The 23490-nt window shown below is 37.7% G+C and overlaps 1 protein-coding gene across 2 annotated transcripts; it reads left to right on the forward strand.

The window, feature by feature from the left end:
* Positions 1-7191: 7191 nt before the first annotated feature.
* LOC126714747 (cytochrome P450 724B1) lies at positions 7192-11840 on the forward strand. Of its 2 annotated transcripts, XM_050415035.1 has the most exons (9): positions 7192-7780; positions 7952-8276; positions 9258-9410; positions 9658-9903; positions 10007-10093; positions 10188-10266; positions 10385-10491; positions 11102-11220; positions 11537-11840. In XM_050415035.1, exons 1-9 carry the CDS (start codon positions 7578-7580, stop codon positions 11646-11648), a joined length of 1431 nt encoding a protein of 476 aa, XP_050270992.1. In that variant the 5' UTR covers positions 7192-7577; the 3' UTR covers positions 11649-11840. The 2 variants fall into 2 exon arrangements, with proteins under 2 accessions (XP_050270992.1, XP_050270993.1); XM_050415036.1 differs by lacking the exon at positions 9258-9410.
* The last annotated feature ends 11650 nt before the right edge of the window (positions 11841-23490 follow it).

Raw genomic sequence — 23490 nt, forward strand, 5'->3', positions numbered from 1 at the left:
CTTATTGTATTTTGAATTTTATGTGGTAGACTAGTAGTTATGCTTAGAAAGTTATAATGGTGATATACGGTGTTTTATTTGTTACTTAGAGAATACTAATTTATTAGGTTTAAATCTTCTATACTTATAATTTTATCTAATGGAAACTTTGATAACAGATGTCTTTTGTTATCTTGTTCTTTTTTAATTTCTTTTCTTACTTAAAAGGGTGTTCATTCAAAATAAGTAAGCTAAATATCGTGGTTAAGCCCATAAAACAAAATGAGAAAGAAGGAAGTATGAATAACAAAAACTTAATTGTAGATGGTTGCAAGTATTTAATTTGATGAAGAGCTTCAAATTGTAGCATAAATATATATATATATATATATATATATATATCATCATCATCATTCATTGCGAAAAATTAAATATTGTGGAAAGATGATCACATTCATTATCATTCTTAGTAGCATTTTTTAGTGAGTAAATATTACATTTAGTAAGTAGGTTCTAAGAAATTGTCATAGTAAATAGCTGTTTTAAATTTAAGTATATGACTTCATACTTCTTCCCCAAAAAAGGCATCTATCTTAATTTTCTCATTAAAGGGATAGCACATGTCTCGCATGTGCAACCCAAACTAGTATTTATTAAAAGTTATTTATATACTTTTTTTTTTCTTTTTTCTTTTCTTAAAGCAATTTTCATTATTGTAATACAACGATTTGGTTGATGTTTATTGATGATGCAAAGGATCTTAATGGGCCACTTGTTCAAAGTGGAGAAATGGAAGGTCTACAAATGGAAATCACTTAAGCAAAGAGCATCGGTGTGGTGTTGACCTAAACTTATCTAATACTAAAGTTAGAATTCACAAAATTCAAAAATGCTGAAAATATTGGAGTTTTTAGAGTTTTTCTCCTGTACATTGAACTGGCTGTGAACTGGGGTTTATTTAAGAGTGATTTCTCATCTTTTATTTTCTCCATTTTTGGAGTCGTGCCATAATTGGTATATTGATATTTATGAAAAATGAGAATCTCAAGATTTGTACCCATAATTTGTGATAATAGGTTGGTGGAGCAAAAATCATGTACTTTAATTTTGGAGATGGTGTCTTTTCATTTAAAGGTCTTTGTCCACTTGGAGAAATTATACAGTTCTCTGATGGATCACGTTACTTGTCCACCATTCAACTAAAAGACTCCCACTTGTTTAAAATTACTGAATCAGTAATCAGTTTCTGTTTTAAAAAAATTTTCTAACTAAGCAATTTTAAACAAATGTGAGTCTTTTAGTGAAATGGTGGATCACGTCACTTGTCCACCATGTGGACCTTATAATTTCTCATCCACTTGCCATTGTCTATTCACTTTTCCAATACCTCATCTAAGCTGCCTATCTGCAAAACGTAGGAAGAGCATCGACTCTCATCCATTGGATGAGAGATGTTGGAAGAATGGTACCATCATTTATTATATTTTTCAAATAACTAATTAAGATTTAAGACTCATTCATTACGAAAATCTATTAAAAAGATATAAATTTTTTTTTTTTTTTTGGGAATATGGTACTGTTTATAAATATTTTCATGAAATGTATAGTTGAGTTAGATAATTTTTATATGGGTTGAAAATAATCCTAAATTGGAGAGGTGGTAGACACAAAGTTATGTTGGATTTGAATTCTATTTGTACAATTCTAGGGCAACAAACAAAATGTTTAAAATCAGAGGTGTACCCTAACTATTTCATTGGTTGAAAACTTGAAACTTGAAAGAGAATGAAATCTAGAGAGGCACAAACCCAGCATTGCCTTAATTTTAGCAAGTTGTTGGATCATACACATCATACAACTGCAACTATCAATTTAGCTTGGTGACAAAGAAGGATGGGATTAAAGTTAAACATTAATTGCACCGATTTATATATAATTAGTATGTACAATTTAAGGTAATGTTACCAAATTGATGGTGAAATTTTAGTGTTAGTCTATGTTTTTGGTAAATGAGTAAGCCCATTAAATAATTCAATGTCATATTGTGAGTTATGTCACTCTACCTCAAAACTAATTAGTAACACACTCAAGCATTTAACATTGCACCCGCAATCTCTTTTTTAGAGCAATCTAGGTAACCAAATTAATAAATTAAAGTCTCCAACATTTAGGATAAATATTGCAGGGACCAATTGATTAAAGTTTCAGTGATCAAAGTTTGGTTAGAGCATGACATATGTGCTTGTATGCCTTTAATTAGAACACTACAAAAGGACTCCATCTGAGTACGTATCTGACCTTTTCTGTTGAAGATACTTAAGATACTTCACACTCCTGGTGCATAACAGTGCATATCAAAGCTCTTGACCTTGAGTTAGAACTTAAATCATTCACTATGCATAGTTTTTTCTTTTAACCAAAAGCAATCAGTCATTTTGTCCCTTTTGGAATAGAGTTATAGTTCAGTTTCTCCAAGCCCTAACTAAAAGACAAGGCTAATAATGATATGTCTGCTCATACGTGCAATGAAGTCTCATAAAAAAACCTCAAGAAAGGTGATCTTTTTAAAAGGTTGTCTCAAATGATATGAGAGAGAGAGAGAACACTAAAACATCATGGTCGACAAATGTGTGTCCAGATGCACAGAATGCTCATACAAATTGAGGCCTGTAAAAGGAAAATTACCAAGGATATTAGATAGGAGTATAGGTCTCTATCATTTATCTCACGTGGAAAAAAATAGACTATGTATCCACAACTACAAGGCTTTGGACTTAAAAAAATATGACTTTCAAAATAAATTGAAAGGTTATATAAAAAGAAAAAAAAAAGGAAAAAAAAAACACTAAATGGTCATTTATTCTCAATTAATTCGAAAAGACAAAGGGCTGGGAAGAAAATAATAATTAAATGAGAGAATTGTAAATACTGGGGGGAAAAAAGTAAGTCTAATGAAAAAGCATTAATTAATAAGTAAAAGAAAATGAAACTATGTAAGTTATAAAAGAAAAATAAATAAGAAATAAATTCATGTAAGTTAACAACACTAATAGCAACATGCTGTGCTTTGTAACGCGGAGTCGCAGCCTTGTGATTCTGTGAACCAGTTCTTAAAGGGCATTAAGGTGGTATTGAAGAAAGTAAGAGCTTAGAAGAATAGGGAAAAAAAATTATCTCAATTAATGTCCGATGCCTCCTTTATTTTATATAGTTTTTTTTTTTTTTTTTATAGATAAACTGCAATTTCATTAATAACTAAAAAGTAATACAACAATCGCACCTGCAAGCTTCCCAAACTGTAAGAGACAAATTGCAATTATTACAAGAGAAACTAGCTTTAACAGCAACAGAAAGTTTAACAAATGAGCTGCTAAGTTAAAAGAACTACTAAATCCTAACCCAGCAAAACTCACAACTAACAAAATACAAACTTAAATCAGAAGTATTACTAATAACAACATAAATAGACCAACTTTTACATCCCCTTCCACTATGATATTGCAAAAATTTTCAGACCTAGGGTCCTAGCCAAGTTTAAAACCCACAAACTTTTATATAGTTTATTAGTTTAGATAGATTTCACGGGGACAGGTTGCATTTTGTTAAAGAAGTTTAAGATTTTGTTGTATTAGGGGCGGAGCTACTCTTTGACTGGGGGGCTATGGCCCCCCCTGGATTTTGGGGAAAAAATTTTCTTTAAGTATAGGTATATTTAATGTTAATGTTCAATTAGCCCAAAAAAAATTAATCTCGGAGCTATGTTATGACCAGGGCCTTCACAAGTCACAACACCCCTTATATATGTTGTTTGCTATCTCATATGAGAAAATAAACTTAGAGATGAAGATGAGAGAGAAATTTCTCATTGAATGAATAAGGAAAGTGCAGCTCTGCTTATATATACAAGGAACATAGCACTTGAATGAAACAAAATAAAAACAATTAAAAACAAGCTTTTTAATTTTAACACAAATCAAGTTCTAGTACTGCACTTTTTAGATTCTCAATATCAAAATTAGCCTAAATTCTCTCCCTTAACGACCAAAATATTGCAATTTTTTATTAAATTTTTTTTTTTTAAAGTCCAAACTTTGCCCCCCAAACCTTCGGCTCTAGCTCCGTCCCTGAGTTGTATGGGATTTCAAATTTTTCATTTTCTGAAAAATATTTTACATAGAGACAAATGTAGTCGAAGAGAGTGGTTTTCTTGGTCAATGTAAAATGGTTTCGGTTTTTTTCAATCACTCTAAAACACGAGAAAATGAGAAATACAGTTTCTGAAAAATGTTTTGTGCTGAAACAGCAGGCGGCTTAGTGTAGCACCATAATTAGTTGTGTCTTATAATGCTTTTATTAAAATGCATGTTTTTGTTTTTTAAGTTTAGTTTCAAATTATACACTTTAAAAGGGCAGCAATGTTTATCGTACAGTCCAAAAAGAAGACATTTCATGTTCATACGTACAAGGGTGAGAAACTGAAAATTGGAATGCTTTGAATTGAAAGCCATGATTGCAATATGAATTGGTCTCCAGCTAATTTGAACTTCCAGATGCCAACACATTTCACGTGCACCATGCACACTGATAAAGTACAGACAAAATGAATAAATTTTTCAGTCCTTGCCTCCCTATGGATCTCGCGTCACCTTTTGTTCTCTAACATCCGCCTACAGACACACCCAAATCTACACCCACTTACATACGGACCACCACTGATACATACTGAAAACATAATTTAAGTATAACTTTCACAAAGTAGCACTTAAGCATATTGTGAATTTGGGTTAAGTGTGTCCCTAACATTATTCTAAATCTCACCGGCAGCCCAGACACCTGTTTTCATTATGCAATCTAACAGCCACATCAAAACCACATAAAAGAAATCAACTTATCAAAGGTTCCCTAACTTTTGTTCTATATCGGTTTCAAAAGTTGTAGAATTTTCACCAAGTATGTTCCCCATTTGCTCTCCTTTAAGGGAACATATTTTCTTTTTTAATACGTGTTGAAGCCTCTTACTACAACTTCGGCTAATGTTTGTAATATATGTAAACATTGACATTGACAATGTTTTAGATAGAGGACCGCATGGAGGCCTTTTTGTCTAGGTAGGGTAACTAGAATAATGTTTGACATTGAAAGCAAATTAGTTTAAGGCTTATTGGTCTATGGAGTTAGGTGAGCCTGCCTTTGCATTAGTACCATTCTTCTTTCTAATTCATATTTTGGGGAGACTAGAATGATGATGATTGGCTTTCTTGACTTTTAATAATTAATTTCATACATATTATGATAGACAGAAGTGTAATACGAGACAAATATTGGGAAGTTCATAAATCAGTACATGCTCATCCATTCTTAATCCAACAAAGTTTGATTATAAATTTAGTTGTATTCTTCTTCTTTTTTTTGAAATTGAATTTAGTTGTATTCTAAAACTACAACTTCCACTCAAAAAATTAATATGGTTACATGTTTTGAAAATCTAACCATTAAATTGTATGTTCTTTATATTCTTAACATACACAAAATTTTATTTCAGTCAAATGATATTTACTATTCAATCCATAATTTATTTTTTATGCATAATTTTATACTACAAAAACTTGAAATATAAATATTTGATTGATGGTGTAGTTATTGATTTTTGACATTTTTGAAATTTTACAAGCACGGGAGATATAAGAAGAAAATGTAATCCAATAGTGAATTTGTCAAAATTCACATCTAATAAAAAGATATTGAGTAGAGTTGTACCCTTAACAAAGTTTGTTGCTAAATTTTATCTATAAAGTAAGTGTTAGGTGAATTAATGCATGTATATATATATATATATATATTTTTTTTTTTTTTTTTTGCTTAAATATGAATTCAAGTTCTTCCCATGAAAAGAATGAAACATGATAAGAATTTGACAACACCACTTACAAGTCTTTCGACCAAGAAATGTGGAGTCGTAGACACTACCATCAAAATCCAGTTGGATAACACTTATCTAAGACTTATTTACTAAAAACTAATGCACTATCATCTCATACCTACCTAAGGAATATAAATTCATTTTACCATATTTTGTGTTCTATTTTATATTTCACCGATCACAATTTTTCATGTGTTTAAAGTTTTTTTCATTTTAAACTTCAACTATTTTATAAAAAAGTAAAATAAATACATGGCAAGTTGTGATTCCGAATTCACTAATTAATTTTAGCATTTGTCCTATGACAGGTTCAATTATCTTATTACCCTAAAAAATAAAAGAAAGAAGAGAAAGAAAAATCTCCAATTATTTAGTATGTAAAAACTAGTCCACTTTATTACAATCTACCCTTAGACCAAATTCACTCACCAGGAAAGCTCCCCACCCCTCCCCCCCTCCAAAGCGATTAAAATGAGCCATAAAATGAGACTATCATTTAATGCTCTGTTTGTTTCAGTAGAAAACCTTATTTGAATATAGTTTTTTATTTGGCAGTATAACAAAAAATGGGTTAAAAGAAAATTATATCTTAACTTCCCTTAATAAGCTTAGTGTGATTTAGAATTGTTTTATGTTACTGTTTGTTTCAATGAAAAACCTTATGTGGAAATAGTTTTTTTTTTTTTTTTTTTTTTTTTGCAGTATAAAAAAATATGGGTAAAAAAAAAAAAAAAAAAAAAAATCTCTTAACTTCTTTTAATTAGCTTGGTGTGATATATAGTTGTTTTCTGTTAAAATTTTCTAGAGAACAATTTTGTCTCACACAAAGATAAATAAAAATAAAAATAAAAACAAATCTATTTCATGCAAAACTAAACAAGTGAAGTCAAGAGAGAGAGTTTTTCAACTCTCTAGAAAATGTTTGTTGAAAATTAATAAAATTTTCTAGAAAACAACTTTATGTTACATGAAACTAAACAAATATATAACAACTCTATTTCCCATGAAACTAAATAAGAAAAATCAAGAGAGATAGTTTCCCAACTCATTTTAAGGTCGTTACCAGTCATTGGAAAATGAAATGGTTTTCTAGAAAATGTTTGTTGAAAAATGAATGAAAAATGTTAATGTCAAAACAAACAAAGTATAAGATTAGAGTAATGTTCTTATCAAAAAAAAGAAAAAGAAAAAAATATTAGAGTAATGTTATAACCACAAACTATTTTATTGGTCTTCATTTAAACCCATCACTAATATCACTTTTCATTTACTAATAATCACTCATCTTTGAAAAAAATTTGTAAAATAATTTGTATCTCTAGTATTATTCATAAAATTATACTTTTACATTTGTAATATTTAGTTTAAATTATAAGATAGATTTATTTTGAATGAAGAAGAGAAGTTACAGTCTCTCTCTCACACACACACACACACACACACACACACAAATTTGTCCTTATCTATTCTAACTTTTTAGTAAACCTGTTTTAAAGGCAAAATCTCCGCTTCTGTTGTTTATGGTCCCTATATATGTAAGTTTGCAAGCCTGCCAAAACACAGCAATTGAGACCGTAACAAAGGCTCGAGAATCAACAAACAAGACAAGCTTGTGGCATTTCTAAGAATAGACAAGCTTGTGAATTTCTTCTGCAAGAGATATCATATATCAGGCACTATGGTTTTGATTTTTCCTATTATATTAGCTCTGTGTTTAGGCCTAGTTTTGTCTTTTCTTCTCGTAAACTTCTTCAGGAAACAAGATGCTCCAAACTTACCTCCCGGGCACATGGGATGGCCCCTTTTGGGAGAGACTATTGGCTTCCTCAAACCCCATAAATCAAACTCTATTGGAAACTTCTTACAACAACGTTGCTCTAGGTAATATACCAAGTTCCTTTATTTTGTATATATATTCTCTCTTCCTATGTTCTTGGATGAAGTTTCGTCATACATTAGTATCAAATTAAGCAGGACATTTGTACCAAGATATGCCCATGCAGCTAAGTCTTATAAAAAAAATGTATATCAATTTGGAGTGTTTTCATGCAGGTATGGGAGGATTTTTAAGTCTCATCTATTTGGCTCACCAACCATAGTTTCCTGCGATCATGAGTTCAACCTTTTCATTCTTCAGAATGAGGAGAAGCTATTTCAGGTGAGCTACCCCAAGTCCATGCAAGGCATTCTTGGGAAGTATTCTTTGATTATCGCAACCGGAGAGATTCACAAGAAGCTTAGAAGCTTTGCTGTCAGCTTCATCGGCACGTCCAAGTCAACACCAGAATTCTTTCATCTTGCGGAAAATATGTCAATCTCAATGATGGATTCATGGAAAAGCTGTAAACCAGTTTCGTTTTACAAAGAAGCTAAAGAGGTATATAGTACTTTCAGCAGCTTAATTACATGGTAAAAATAAGATTAAATTGCATATTTGATACTTAGCTTTAATCTTTGTCTTAAAGTCATCCTCGTGTTTTAAAAATGTTGGGAAAAGGTCCTTATCATCATTTTTAATGGATAAAAATTATGATGTAGCAAATGGAATTCATGAAATCAAAATCACTTTGATGAGGTGGAGTTTATAAAAAAGTCATTATTAGTACACAAAACTCTCATTTTTGTGAGGTCTAAGAGAGTTTCTATGCATGTTGTAGTATTATATGTATTTTAATCTTACATTATTTTTGGTACTCTTCTTTGTTATTTTAATCTAATGTTATTTTTGGTAATTTTCTTGTATGTTATCTAATTGGGTGAATATAAATGTCATGTCCCATTTTTTGTGTTCAATTTTATACTTCACCAACACCTTTCCCTCTCCTCTGTGTGTGTGTTTGTTTCTCAAATACTTTATACTTCACCAATCACAACTTACATGTAAAAGTGTTATTACATTTAAAATTATATTCATGCATTTGGATGAGTTTATAATCAATAGAAAAGAAGAAAGATTAGTTACAACCCCTTTCTTAATTTTTTTTCCTATTCTGAAAAATTGTTGTTGTACTTATCCCTTTAGAAAATTTCATCTATGATAGCAAAATTTAAAAAATACTCATCAATATCTTTGTGTCAATCTTTTGCAATGCCAACAATAACTTGACATGATTTTATTTGTCATGTTAGTATTTTCCATCCACAAAAGAACTGTTAAAAATTTATCATAATCAATTTTCCAAAATACATGGACTACCATGAAACAATTTTAAATATAAAGACAATTTAGAAACAAAGGTAAAATGTTGAAAACCAAATATGCCATTTAAGTAAAAATAAAATTAGCAATAACAATAACAAGAAAAAAAAATATACCAATTGAATTCATGTTTAATTTAACTTTTTCAATTCAACGCAGTTTGCACTCAAAATTATGGTGAAGGAGATTTTGAGTATTAAACCAGATGAACCACTAGCCTCAAAGATATTAGAAGACTTCGAGACCTACATGAGAGGCTTTGTGTCTTTGCCACTAAATATACCTGGGAGTGCATATGCCAACACTGTGAAGGTACTTAACATGTATGATTAAATAAAACGGTAAAACTTGTTGCATACACCAATTTGCACAACTTGAAATCATGTCTTCAATGCACGATTTTAGTTGTTTTTCATCTATGTGTAAGAACATGTGTGCAAATTGGTGTGTGAACTTAACATCACTCTAAATAAAATGCACCCATTGATCCATGTGCTAAATTATGCTTATGCTAATACTCAAAGCTATCTTTGATATTCTCTTTTGTTGGCTTCTTTAGGCTAGAGCAAGACTTTCTTCCACTGTTAAACAAATGATTAAAGAGAGGGAACAAAGGAATATTGTGGGGCTTATAGAAAGAGGAGACTTCTTAGATGTGGTTTTGTCAAAGAAGAGCCTAACCAATGACGAGATAGTAAGCATTGTATTGGACATCTTGTTAGGGGGTTACGAGACAACTGCAACACTGATGTCCTTAATTGTCTACTTTCTTGGGCAAGCACCAAATGCTTTAGAAAATTTGAAGGTTGCTCTCTATTTTCTCTCTCTTAGAATCTGCATGAACAAAAATATTACATGCTAATTGCTAAAGAGGGTTATTTTGTTCAACATTTATGTGTACTATACAGGAAGAACACCAAGGGATAAGGAAAAGAAAAAAGGATGGAGAACCTTTGAACTGGGAAGATTACAAGAAAATGAAGTTCACCCGCAATGTAATTATTAACATCATATTTATATATAGTGGTTAATTTTCAACTAGAAAGATTATAAAAGTCTTCATATAGAACTAACACATGCTAACTGTAGGTTATATGTGAAGCAATGAGATGTGGGAATGTAGTAAAATTTCTGCACAGGAAAGCTCTGCAAGATGTTAAATATAAAGGTTCTTAATTTACATAATTAGAAGTACTGTTTTGTAGTATATTATATGATTGTCTCTTTATTGCAATAATTGGTGACAGCTTCTAACTTAATGGAGATCATGATTAAAAATGTTGCAGATATTCTCATACCCTCAGGATGGAAGGTTTTTCCCATCTTCACAGCAGTAAATTTTGATTCAGCTCTCCATAAAAACCCCTTAGAGTTTAATCCTTGGAGATGGTTTGTAAGTATATCAATTCTTCCTCTAGTCCAATATGTAAACCAGACACCTCATTTGGACATAAACCTCTACTACTAATAATAATTAAAAACTTCATGTCAGATTTTTTGTCACAAAAAATTAGCAGACACCTTCTTCGACGACTAATCTTTGAATGAAATGAAATAATAAACATTCTGATATCATTATAATAATTTTAGTGATTTAAACTATTTTTTTTTCTGCAGTCCTTGTCTCTTCTACAACTTTGTCTCCTTTTTGTTATTATCATTTTGTCCTATAAACAACTAGGAACATTTTTCCGACTAATTTATGATGAAAATTTAATACTCACTTATTTTTTTCTTCCCAAATATCTGCAAGTATCCTTTATTTTAGTTGTTCACATGTATCATATGTATATAGGTAAGCATTCATTTTCATGTTAGTTACAAGTTATTAAAAAGTATATGTGGATAAAGAATTTGAACAAAATTTGAAAATGCCTTTAATTAGTGCTAACATAGATGCAGACACAGGACTTTGTAGTAGTTATGCATTTTTTGCATGTATATAAGTGACATTTTCTTAATCTCCTAATAATTCCAATTTCAATCATTGACCCCATTGGCAGGATGAAGAAACAAGCAAAAAAGTGTCACCGTTTGGTGGTGGACCAAGGCTATGTCCAGGTGCTGAACTTGCCAAAGTAGAGATTGCATGCTTCCTTCATCATCTTGTCCTTAATTATAGGTAAAATTTCACTAACTCAGCCCCCACTAAAATGATGGCATGTATGGATTATGGATGACAATAGGCAGGTTAATCTAGCAACCTACTGCAACCCATTTAGGGTTCTATATAATTGAGCTTGCTTTATCTTTTTCCAGCAATCATTTTAATTGACATTCTCACTCATAGTACCACTTTCCATAAGGAGGAGCATAAGTCTTTGGTTTAGGTGATAGTGTATAATTAAAGCAGCTCTTTATCAAGCATACTCAAAATTTCATGTAAAACTTATTAGTGCTTCTTCCTTTTGATGCTATATTCTACGTTCTTGCACCAGGTGGAAAACAAAAGCAGATGACTACCCACTTGCTCACCCTTATGTGGAATTCCGAAGAGGCTTGCTACTGGAGATTGAACCAATAGGGAAGATTTTTGGAAGGGAATCTTAGTTGGGTTTCAACTATTTATGTCCTCAAAAGCTAAAGTCAAGCCTATTCGCATTAGGGACCAAACAAGTTGTGACTCATTGATATGTTGGGATTGAAGCCCCCCCTAGAATATTTAATAGTCCCCTATTCAGCCAAAAAAAAAAAATTTAAATTAAATAGTCCCCCAGGTAGGCTACATTGTAAATTGCAACAATGTCCTAAAGAATAAAGAAAATGAAAAAAAAAAATAAAGAAAATGAATATTACATTAAATTGAAAATATATTCAATAATTTTTTTTTTTTTTTTGCTAAATGATCAGCCCAAATGCATTATAGCATTCAGCTTTTAAAGATGCAAAAAGCATTTTAGATGATACTTATGCACGTCAAAAAATGAGGCTGATGGGTTGGGCCTCACTTGGGTTCACAATCTATTTGTGAAGTGGGTTTTGGATTTCCTAACTCGGGTAGTTCCCAACACGAGACCCAACGAAGCAATTTCTCCTTATAAGTTCCCCTACTCCCACCGTTGCTGTTCTCCTATCGCTCTCTTGCTCCTACTCTCAGTTTTCTCTAGAACCCTTCAACAACCCCCTCTTCTCCCTTATCTTCTCATATTTATAGCCCAATGATTAGTGGGGAGTTATGATTACTCTTGCGGTTAGTGGTAGGGGAGGATTCGTAGGGTTTCTTACTTCCTAATTATTTAATGCCATTTATTCCCCCTTTGGCCCCTATAAATAGCCACCTCTAAGTCTCTCCCTCACTTTTGCATTCCTCATTCTTCAAACTTTCACTCTGCCAAGCATACACTCCTTGTGCGTTCATCTTCCAGCCCAGAACATCCTTCCTCCTTAGAGCCCTTAGTAAGTTTCCTTTCCCTTTCCTTCTACTTGTTTTATTTCTTTCTATTCTATCATAATCATAGTTCTAGGAATCTTATCTTAGAGAATGGGCTATTCTCATCTCATTTCCTCAGAAGCCTCCTTGGCTACTTTTAGGGCTGCCTACAACGTTCCTGAGGATGTTGATATCGCCTATTGTCACAAGGACGATATTGACATCCAAAGGCGTCGTGGTGTAAATACAGTTTTCTTTCCCTTTATGGAAATTCTTGATGGTGGGATTAGGTTCCCCATTGACCCCCTCGTCATAGGTATACTTAGATTTTACGGTCTATGTCCTAACCAACTCCCCCCTAACTTTTACTGAGTGGTGAGTTGCGTCAGTAGGTTGAAACAGTTGTTCGAGTTGCAACTAAATTACCATGACATCAATTTCATGTATAGTTTCTGCGACAATATCGATTCGAATTATTACTTAAAAACCAGAGACATGAGGGTACAGCTCATTTCATGCCTGCTTGACTCAAATAGGAACTCAGCTGGAGAGTTTGTACGGGTGAGCGGCAACTGGTTTGCCAAGGACCTCCCTTGCGCATTCTCACCGCGCGATGTTGGTTGGTTCCTAACATACTTTATTAACTTGATTTTATTAATTTATTAATTTTAATTTGATCAAATAATTACTAACCAGTTTTTGTGCTGCTTCCATGCAGAGAGCAAAAGGTTTAAGAAAGATCTCAAAGTAGTGCATGTTTAGGACCTAAATTTTGTGCTTAGGTCAGAAATTTTTGTACATTGGGACGGACAACTCCAAACATCCCATTTAATCCTCAGCGTTGATCCCGTGTATTCCACTTGGCAAGCATTCAGCCAAACTTTGTTAGTTGACAGTCCCCTCCTTTCATATATTGACGTACGGCATGCGATTTCCTTCCTCCAAGGCTCACAGTAGGCGAAACTCGTGACCTTGGTTCGCGGTACACCTGTTCGAACGAACTTGCACCCATACGGGACGAGTCGGCTGAACGCATGTCTCAACACCGCCAAGAACAAGCACACATGCTGGTTTAGCCGGAAGCCCCCGTTCAGCCCAAGGTCCAAGTAGAGCCCAAGGCTCCTTTTGAACCTGAGGCTCCCACTCAGGTAGTCAAGGAAACAGCCATTGAATCAGTTAGCTCTTCAAAAACCGAATCTAACATGGTGACGAGAAAGGCAATGACGATCAGCTGTTTTGTGCCCAGCGCTTGACTAGTCGCAGGGCAACAAGAACCCCAAGGTCAGGGCCAAACTCCCTTTCCTCCTCCTCCTCCTCCTTCTGGCTGTTCCCGGAAGAGACAACGTACGGTTGAACAGACTCCTGCCAACTTGGGTGATGCACCAACTAGGACTCCCCCCCCGGCCATCAGGGAATATCGTCATCCGAGAGCCAACAGCTCAGACGAGGACAAACGTAACATCCATTTCCCGAGTTGTGCCGGGATGGCAACCTTCGTTCCAATTGGACGACAAACCTCTTCTTGTGACTGCGAGTGTACGAGTGTGGGAAAAGGGTGAAGGGGGTCGTGTTGCCCAAAGTTTGGTGCGCGGTCTCTTGTTGCCTAAGGACGTGCACGCTTTCAAAGACGGGACGGATGAGTACTGGGCAGGCAGTTGCAATGGCACACCATTGCGGTAATCTGTTGTCTCCTGGTTCTCTACTAGCTTTTACACACATTGTTTTTGTTGTACTTATCATTGTTCGTTTTATCAGGCTACTCAACTTACTCACGTCCTCGATGGGCGATTGAAGTAGCTAGCCAAGGATGTCGAGCGGGAGAAGGCTCTTAAGGATGTGGCCGAGGCGACTGCTAAAGAGAAAACCAAAGCTGCCGTGACCGCAAAAAAGAAGGCTATTGCGTCCGAGAAGGCCCGGGTGTCAGCGGAGAAGAAGTCCTCGGAGCTGGAGGCTAAGCTGGGCGAAACCAAGCTAAAACTAGTAGAGGCTACGAGCCTGAACACAGCACAAGCTGAGGAGTTGGCTGACTTGAAGGCAGCTTTAGAGGCCTGCAAAAATAAATGGTATAACGAGGGGTTCACTGACGCGGAAAACTTGGTAGACCCTATCATACATAAAGCCCGGAAGCTGGCCTTTAAGGAGGGTTGGTTGGCTGCCCTACAAGCTCTAGGGGTCCCCAAGGACTCTCCTTTAAGAAACCCCAACCAAATCCCTTTCCCGAGCCCTTCTACTACTGCACATAACCCTCCCGGTGCCATTGACGAGGAAGAGACTACTAGCATGAGGGAGTTGGTGGAGGCAATTGACTCCCACATGGAGTTGATTAACCTGGAAGCCACCAGCAACCCCCGTGCTGGTGATCAGCCCGATGGGAATGTTAAGCCGCCTTTTGTAGCCCAGTAGCCTCCTAAGGACATTGCCCAATTCCATTCCGCAGACCCTTCAACTTGATTCCCGAACTTAGATTCTACTTTTTATTCTTCTTTAGCTTAAGTAACTTCTTTATTCAGCTCAGCTACATCACCGGGTTGTGGTGATGGAACAATTATTTTTCCGGGTTTAATTTTCCTATCGTCATCGGGCTATGGTGACAAAACATTGTTTTAACCTTTATTTGCTTGCTTTAGTCATGTTTACAAATGTTGTTGTTATCTATCTTGTCTTGTTCTTCGATTATCTTTCTGTTTTATAAATATACATGTATTCCAAATGATCGGGTGGTTTCACCTCGTGATTGAAACTACTTTCTCAACTCGTTAAAGGTCAGGTAATTGCCGGCCATTCATAGTGGCCCAGACCAGAATGGACAGGATCACTTGTATCAAGAAAGAATTGGCTCCTCGACGATAATAATCAAATTTGATATACGTTGATAATTTTTGAGAAAAGGTTCCTACCTGCTCGGTGATGAAAATCAAACCGAGGGCAGGTCTCTGTCCTTAGAATAATTTTAGCGCAAGGTTTATACCTGCTTGGTGATGAAAATTGAACAAAGGACAGGTTTCTGTCCTTATAATAATTTTAGTACAAGATTTCCACCTGCTCGATGATGAAAATCGAACTGAGGGCAGGTCTCTGTCCTTAGAATAATTTTAGCGCAAGGTTTATACCTACTTAGTGATGAAAATCGAACCGAGGACATGTTTCTGTCCTTAGGATAACTTTAGTACAAGGTTTCCACCTGCTCGGTGATGAAAATCAAACCGAGGAAAGGTTTCTATCTTAGAATAATTTTAGTGCAAGGTTTCCACCTGCTCGGTGATGAAAATCAAACCGAGGACAAGTTTATATCCTTAGGATAATTTTAGTACAAGGTATCCACCTGTTCGGTGATGAAAATCGAACCAATGACAGGTTTCTGTCCTTAGGATAACTTTAGTGCAAGGTTTCCACCTGCTCGATGATGAAAATCGAACCGATGATAGGTTTCTATCCTTAAGATAACTTTAGTACAAGGTTTCCACCTGCTCAGTGATGAAAATGGAACCGAAGACAGGTTTCTGTCCTTAGAATAATTTTAGTGTAAGATTTCCACATGCTCGATGATGAAAATCGAACCGAGGACAGGTTTCTGTCCTTAGGATAATTTTAGTACAAGGTTTCCACCTACTCGGTGATGAAAATCGAACAGAGGACAAGTTTCTGTCCTTAGAATAATTTTAGTACAAGGTTTCCACCTGCTCGGTGATGAAAATCGAACCGAGGACAGGTTTCTGTTCTTAGGATAACTTTAGTATAAGGTTTCCACCTGCTCGGTGATGAAAATCGAACCGAGGACAGGTTTCTGTCCATAGGATAACTTTAGTATAAGGTTTCCACCTGCTCGGTGATAAAAATCGAACCAAGGACAAGTTTCTGTCCTTAGAATAATTTTAGTGCAAGGTTTCCACCTGCTCGGTGATGAAAATCGAACCGAGGACAGGTTTCTATCCTTAGGATAATTTTAGTACAAGGTTTCCACCTGCTCGATGATGAAAATCGAACCGAGGACAAGTTTCTGTCCTTGGGAGAATTTAATACAAGATTTTCCGTGTGCGTCCACCAGAGTTTAATGAGTTAACAACAATAAAATCATAAGTAGTGATGCACCTGCACGAATAAATATCATCATCATATTAGTTAACAAAAATGTACATTTAAGATCTAATTGAATTCACACCCCATGTACAGATGATCAGTGATAGAACTTTTTCAGATTATGAACGTTCCATGGTCGGGGAAGCGGTCTCTCATTTAAGTCCTCCAAATAGTACGCCCCTGCACCCACAATGGCAGTAACCCTTTAGGACCCTTCCCAGGTCGGAGCTAGCTTCTCGGCATTCGTATCCCACATATTTCCTACTACTTTCCGTAGCACCAAGTCCCTAGCACTAAATTCCCTTGTCTTTACGCCTCAGTTATATCGACAGGCAAGTTTTTGTTGATACTCCGCTAGTCGTGTAGTCGCTATTTCTCAATATTCTTCCAGCAAATCCAAACGTTCTACCAGCAATCTATCATTCTGGGAGGGGACAAATCTGTCAACCCGTGCACTGCATAAATTTACCTCAACTGGTATTACAGCTTCTGCTCCATACGTGAGAGAGAACGAAGTTTTCCCAATAGACCTTCTAGGAGTTGTCCAGTATGCCCACAAAACGTAGGGCAATTCCTCGGCCCACCTACCTTTTGCACCATCTAACATTTTCTTCAATCCATTCACGATTGCGTTGTTGGTGGCTTCTACTTGGCCATTGCTCTGAGGATATGCCGGGGTAGAGTACTTGTTCCTGATGCCAAGACCGTTGCAAAACTCACAAAAAGCTCTGCTATCGAACTGCAATCCATTATCAGACATAAGAGAGTTTGGCACCCCAAACCTCATGACTATATTCTTCCACACAAACTTTTTAACATCCACATCCCGAATATTGGATAACGCCTTTACCTCCGCCCACTTGGTGAAGTAATCAACAACTACCAATACAAACCTCCTATTGCCCGTGGCCCAGGGAAACGGGACGAGAATATCTAGCCCCCACTGTGCAAAAGGCCAAGCGCTACTTACTGGGTTCAGATGGCCTACCGGTTGGCGGATCAAAGGGGCATGTTTTTGGCACCGTTCACATTTTCGTACATACTCGGCAGCATCCTTTTGCATCCGAGGCCACCAAAACCCCTGAGTCATTGCTTGGTGTGCTAATGAGCGTCCCCCCACATGACTACCACACACCCCATCATGTAGCTCTGCCAAGAGTTTGTTGACTTTCTCAGGGTGCAAACACAAAAGGTATGGCCCCCTAAAAGACCTCTGGTACAGCTTGCGATCCGCCGACAACCAGTTCAAGCAGCTACTCAGCGAACCCTATTAGCTTCCTTTTCATCATCTGGGACTCGATTCTCGGCTAAGAAGTCAATGATTGGGTCCATCCAACATGGCTTGGTTGTCAAAATCACTGCAACTCCAACACCAACTGCTGTATTAATGCTCGACTCCGCTATGAGCTCTACCTTGATTAATCGAGGCACACCCTTCATCATTCATGATGCCAACGTGGCTAGAGAGTCAGCATGTCTATTTTGTCCCCGGGTAACTTGGGCCAACTTTGTTGTACAAAACTCACTCATGATTTGCTTTACTACCTGTAATAACTCTTTTATTCGAGAATCCCAGGCTTTAAAACTACCCTACACTTGGCTGACCACCAGCCGAGAATCTAAATAAATCTCCACATCACGGGCACCCATACCCAAAACGGTTCTTAATCCAGCAAGTAAGGCCTCATACTCAGCTTCGTTATTAGAGGCCCTAAACTCCAACCTAAAAGAATGCTCCAACCATATTCCTTCTGGGGTGATAATGACAATCCCGGTACTAGACCCCATAGTACTTGATGCACCGTCCACGAATACCTTCCACGAGCGACATTCCACACGACAAACCATCTCCCCTTCATTCCTAGGTGAAAACTCTACAACGAAGGAACCTAGCCGACTCCCCCATTTAGTTATCCGGCCCGTAAAGTCAAACCTTTTCAATAACGACTATAAGGGATACTCGGTTAGGACGTAGACGGTATGAGCTTGAAAATAGTGTGGCAACTTCCTCATAGCATGTACTAGTGCTAACACCAATTTTTCCAAGGGTAAATACCTTGTCTCGGTATCAACCAAGGTCTTACTGATGTAATACACAGGCTACTGCACTCCTTGATCCCTTAACAGCACGGCACTCACAGCATGATCAAACACCAAAAGGTACATGAATAAGTCTTCCCTAGGTTCCGGGGCTGTTAACATGGGTGCCCGCATCAAATACTCCTTCAAATCCTTAAAAGCTCTTTCACATTCTTCATTCCACTGAAACCCCTTCCACTTCCTCAAAAGTTGGTAGAATGGATGACAGCGATCGACAAACTTAGAAATGAACCGATTAAGGGCAACTAACATTCTGGTCAACACCTGCACTTCCTTTGGATTGCATGGCAGCTTGAGGCGTTGCACGGCTTCAATCTGATTGGGGTTGACTTCTATCCAACGGTTAGTGATCAGATAACCTAAAAGCTTCCCAGTCCCCACCTCGAAGGCACACTTGTTTGCGTTTAAGCGCAACTTATGTTGCCGAAGAACTTCAAACACCCCCTGATGATCTTTTATATGTCGCGTTTCTTGTTTACTTTTTACCACCATGTCGTCGATGTACACCTCAACCGTATGCCTAATCTTGTCCCGAAACATTCTAGTCATCATACATTGATAAGTTGCCCTGACATTCTTTAACCCGAAGGGCATCACGGTGTAATGGTAGTTTGTAAGAGGGGAGATGAATTCCGTCTTCTCCTAGTCCTCGGCAGCTAGGGCAATTTGATGATAACCTTGAAAGGTGTCCAAGAAACTCATCCTCGGGTGCCCATAGGTGGCATCGACCAATTGATCTATCTTTGGCATAGGAAATAGGTCCTTTGGACATGCTCGGTTCAAATCCTTGAAATCTACACAAACTCTCCATTTGTCATTCTTCTTCTTGACCACCACGGTATTCGCCAACCATTCCAGGAAGAAGATTTCCTTAATCGCCCTGGCCTCTTTTAACCTCCCGACCTCCTGTCTCACTGCCTTAACGTGTTCCTTTACTGATCATCTCAGCCTCTGTTTCTTTGGACGAAATGACGGGTCTATGTTAAGCTTGTGAACGATGAACTCAGGATCAACCCTGGGCACCTCATACGAGCTCCAGGCAAACACATCTACATTCTGTATAAGAAATAACAATGCTTCTACCTTCTTCCCGTCCTTCATATTTGCCCCTATCTGAAAATACCAGTCAACATCTGGTAGTATCATTACTTTGATTAATTCCTCAACACAACTAGCCTCCATTCCCTCTCGGGGCTCCTGTAATTGTTATAAAGGAACCTCCTTAGTGGTTTCATTTTGTTTAGCCTGCTTGTGCTTCCAATCGACTACGGCCACTAAACATTGCCTGGCCGCTTGCTGACTTCTCCTTACTACAGCAATGCCCTACTCGATACGGAACTTAACCTTCACATGTAGGGTAGAGGGAACTGCCCCCATCGCATGGATCCATGACCTTCCCAGAATAGCCATATAAGGAGAAAATGAAGCAACAACTACAAAAGCCACTGTCACTTCCTTTCCTTTCCTTTCATATTCACGGGAAATGATATTTGCCCCTCGGGAATCACCACCTGACCATCAAACCCGACCAGGGGCGTATCGTATTTTAAGAGGACCTCCTTCTTCAGTTCGAGCCCTCTAAACAAATCCGAATACATCACATCGGCCCTACTTCCTTGGTCCACCATTACCTTCTTTACTATAAAACCCTTTTATCCAGGCTGTCACCACCAACGCATCATCGTGTGGCTGAATTGTTCCTTCTAAATCATCATCGTTAAAAGCGATGGGCTCCTGAACAACTTTTAGCTTCTTTTCGAGCGGTTGCTTGCCCAAGCTATTTTTCACGAGCACTACGGTCAGCGCTCCTCTCCTCCTAGCCATTGCAGTACCCTTCAAGGCAGCATGGATAACCTCAATCACTCCTAATGAGGGCGGGAGAGGGTTCCCTCTTTGTTGAGTACCTTGCCCGGCATCCCTATTCCCTGTATCTGCCACAAACTCCTTCAGATATCCCGCCTTCACCAATTGCCCAAGATGATTCTTTAACACCCGGCACTGCTCGATGATATACCCCTTATCCTTGTGATAGGTACTGTACAAATTCTGATTCCTGCGGGACGGGTCACCCCCCATCTTGTTCGGTCATCTGAAGTACAGCTCATTCTTGATCCGGTCTATGATTCTGTGTATCGGCTTTTTAAACGTCACGTTCACCTCTCCCAGCCACAGCTTTGGCTCTTGTATCCTTAAATCCTTTCAAGCCCTTGGCTGAAACCCGCTTTATCGAGGACAATTCACTAACGGGGCCTTGCCCTTACTCTGTAGCCAATCGTCCTCCAAGCATTTGTATTCCTCTATACGCCTCAAAAGCTACCTCATATTCTCGGGAGGCCTCCTCATCAAAGAATCCCGTAGTTTGGAATCCTCGGGCAGCCCCATCCTAAAGGTGCTCGCCGCAATTTTCTCATTGCCCCCACCGATCTCATTATAAAGCTCCCAATACCGACTGGCATAACTACGAAGGGTTTCCCTGACCCTCATCTTCATAGATAGTAACGTCCACTAGTTGTGGTACCCGGCTACAAGTAACAAACCCGACACCGAATTCTTGTATCAACTATACAAAACTCTGAATGGAGCCCTTTCGTAACCCATTAAACCATCTCAAAGTAGTGGGCCTGAGGCTTGAGGGAAATACCTTACACATCAAGGCGTCATTATAAGTATGTAGAGACAGCATCTGGATATAATGGCTGACGTGTTTTACCGGGTCCGTTTTCCCGTCGTAGGAATTGAATGGTGGGGGCACAAATCTACTCGGCATTGGGGCCCATTCAATGTCTTCTAAGAACAGCGACCAAGCAGTTCTGAGTAAGGCGCGACTTATAGCATCCATGGCCGCATTATGGGGCCATCGTTCTTCCGAGGAATTTGATCCCCGGTTTGCGTACTCCCGTGAACGTGATCAGTCCCGACGTTGACAGGACTCTCGCGAGTGTGAACGACCTCTTCGTCGACAGGACTCTCGTGAATGTGAACGATCCTGATGTCGATGAGAACCAGACTAATTGGACCCCGCCCCATAACGATTTCTCCCACTATCAGACCTCCCTTCTCAGTTGTCTCGGTCCCTTCTCTGTTGCCTGCCCCTCGCTTCTAACTCCAAATCTCTTACCAGTTTGCATAATCGCTCAAGTTCTTCGTCTTTCTCATTAAGTTGCCCATGCCCTGAAGCTTCCGATATCATCTGATGGGTTTGGTACGACCCCTCCCCAAGGCCGAAACGTTCTTCCTTTTGTTCATGGTCCCTATATTCGCGCCTCTTGTGCCTTTATTCTCGCCAGGTGGATCCCTGAGAAGATCCCACCGAACCGCTTTCAGCGCAACTCCCCGAATGTCTTTCAAACATATTTCCCACAGCTTTGTAGGAGATTCCCACAAACGGCGCCAATTGTGCGCACCAAAAATAAGGCTGATGGGCTGGGCCTCACTTGGGCTCACAATCTATTTGTGATGTGGGCTTTGGATTTCCTAACTCGGGTAGTTCCCAACACAGAGACCCAACGAAGCAACTGCTCCTTATTAGTTCCCCTACTCCCACCGTTGTTGTTCTCATGTTGCTCTCTTGCTCCTACTCTCAGTTTTCTCTGGAACCCTTCAACAACCCCCTCTTCTCCCTTATTTTCTCATATTTATAGCCCAATGATTAGTAGGGTGTTATGATTACTCTTGTAGTTAGTGGTAGGGGAGGTCCAATGTCGTTATTGCTAAATGGATGTTTAGTTGGGAATGGGGTGTGGTGAAAGTGGCATTGGAACTTGCTCTCCACTTCAGAAGGGACGTTTGGTAGAGGTTTTTCCCAGGGCGATACCGGTATAACCGAGGTATAGTGTCCCCGATTAATCATGCTCCAGTCCGAGGTGTACCTTGCTGGGCAAATCCTAGGTTATGGGCTACTATGAGTATGCATTATAGCGGTTCACTCAACGGGTTTCGGGCTGGGTGTAATGTCATGAGGCTCGAGCCCATGGCCTTGGCAGGCCCAAGGTCTAGTTTTGGGCAAGAGGGTTGGGCCCATGGGCCATAATGTAAAGTTGGAGTTTAAGGCCTAAGGCCCAAATGGGTCTGGGGGTCCCGTGCCATACAATATTGTAGTAGAAAATACCAAAAACACACCCACATTTGGTAATGTATTTTGCAAAAATTCCTACAACATGCTACCTAGTGAACATGTAAATATATACATGTCCATTGTTGCTTATCTTTATTTTTTATTTAGTTATCTCTCTCATTTATATTGAAAACACAAAAACTCTCTCACTCTCTCGTCGCCTCTCTCCTCCAATTTAGTTTTAGTTTAAATTCACAACGTTGACAACTAAGTGTAGCATGTGCTTTTGGGATAATCATTGATTTAACATGGTATTAAAGTAATAAATTTTGAATTCAATCTCTTGTATCTACCTTACCCCTCGTTTAAATTTTCATGTGTTTGGCCCTTACTCAATGGCAGCTTAGGTGGCCCACACATAAAAAAAGAGTAATAAATTAAATGATTAAATTCATAATCTCCTATTAACTTAAACTTTAAAAAAAAAATCAGTAATTTAACAACAATATACACTCACTATTTCTTTTCTTTTTTTTTAATATACAATCACTATTTCTAATCTATGCTATGCATTTTGCATTTTGTCAACAAAAAAATATGTATTCTCAGCAATAGTCAAATACGAAGAACCACCTAGTTTGGAGCATGAATAACAAGAAAATAATTAAAAATTGCCATTTATGCAAATCTGCCTACAGCATTGCACCTCACCTAACCTGTTGCCATTTATGCATTCCTAAACTTATTATCACTCCCTCATTTCAATCTAAAAAAATTACTCCTTCAATTCC

This window comes from Quercus robur, chromosome 2 (genome assembly GCF_932294415.1).
Source record: "Quercus robur chromosome 2, dhQueRobu3.1, whole genome shotgun sequence".
In the NCBI taxonomy this organism is placed as follows: domain Eukaryota; kingdom Viridiplantae; phylum Streptophyta; class Magnoliopsida; order Fagales; family Fagaceae; genus Quercus; species Quercus robur.

Coding starts and splice junctions, on each gene's coding strand:
- LOC126714747 (XM_050415035.1), top strand. CDS start 7,578: ATGGTTTTGATTTTTCCTATTATATTAGCTCTGTGTTTAGGCCTAGTT. Junction 7,781..7,951: donor TTACAACAACGTTGCTCTAG/GTAATATACCAA, acceptor GTTTTCATGCAG/GTATGGGAGGATTTTTAAGT. Junction 10,492..11,101: donor TTAATCCTTGGAGATGGTTT/GTAAGTATATCA, acceptor CCCCATTGGCAG/GATGAAGAAACAAGCAAAAA.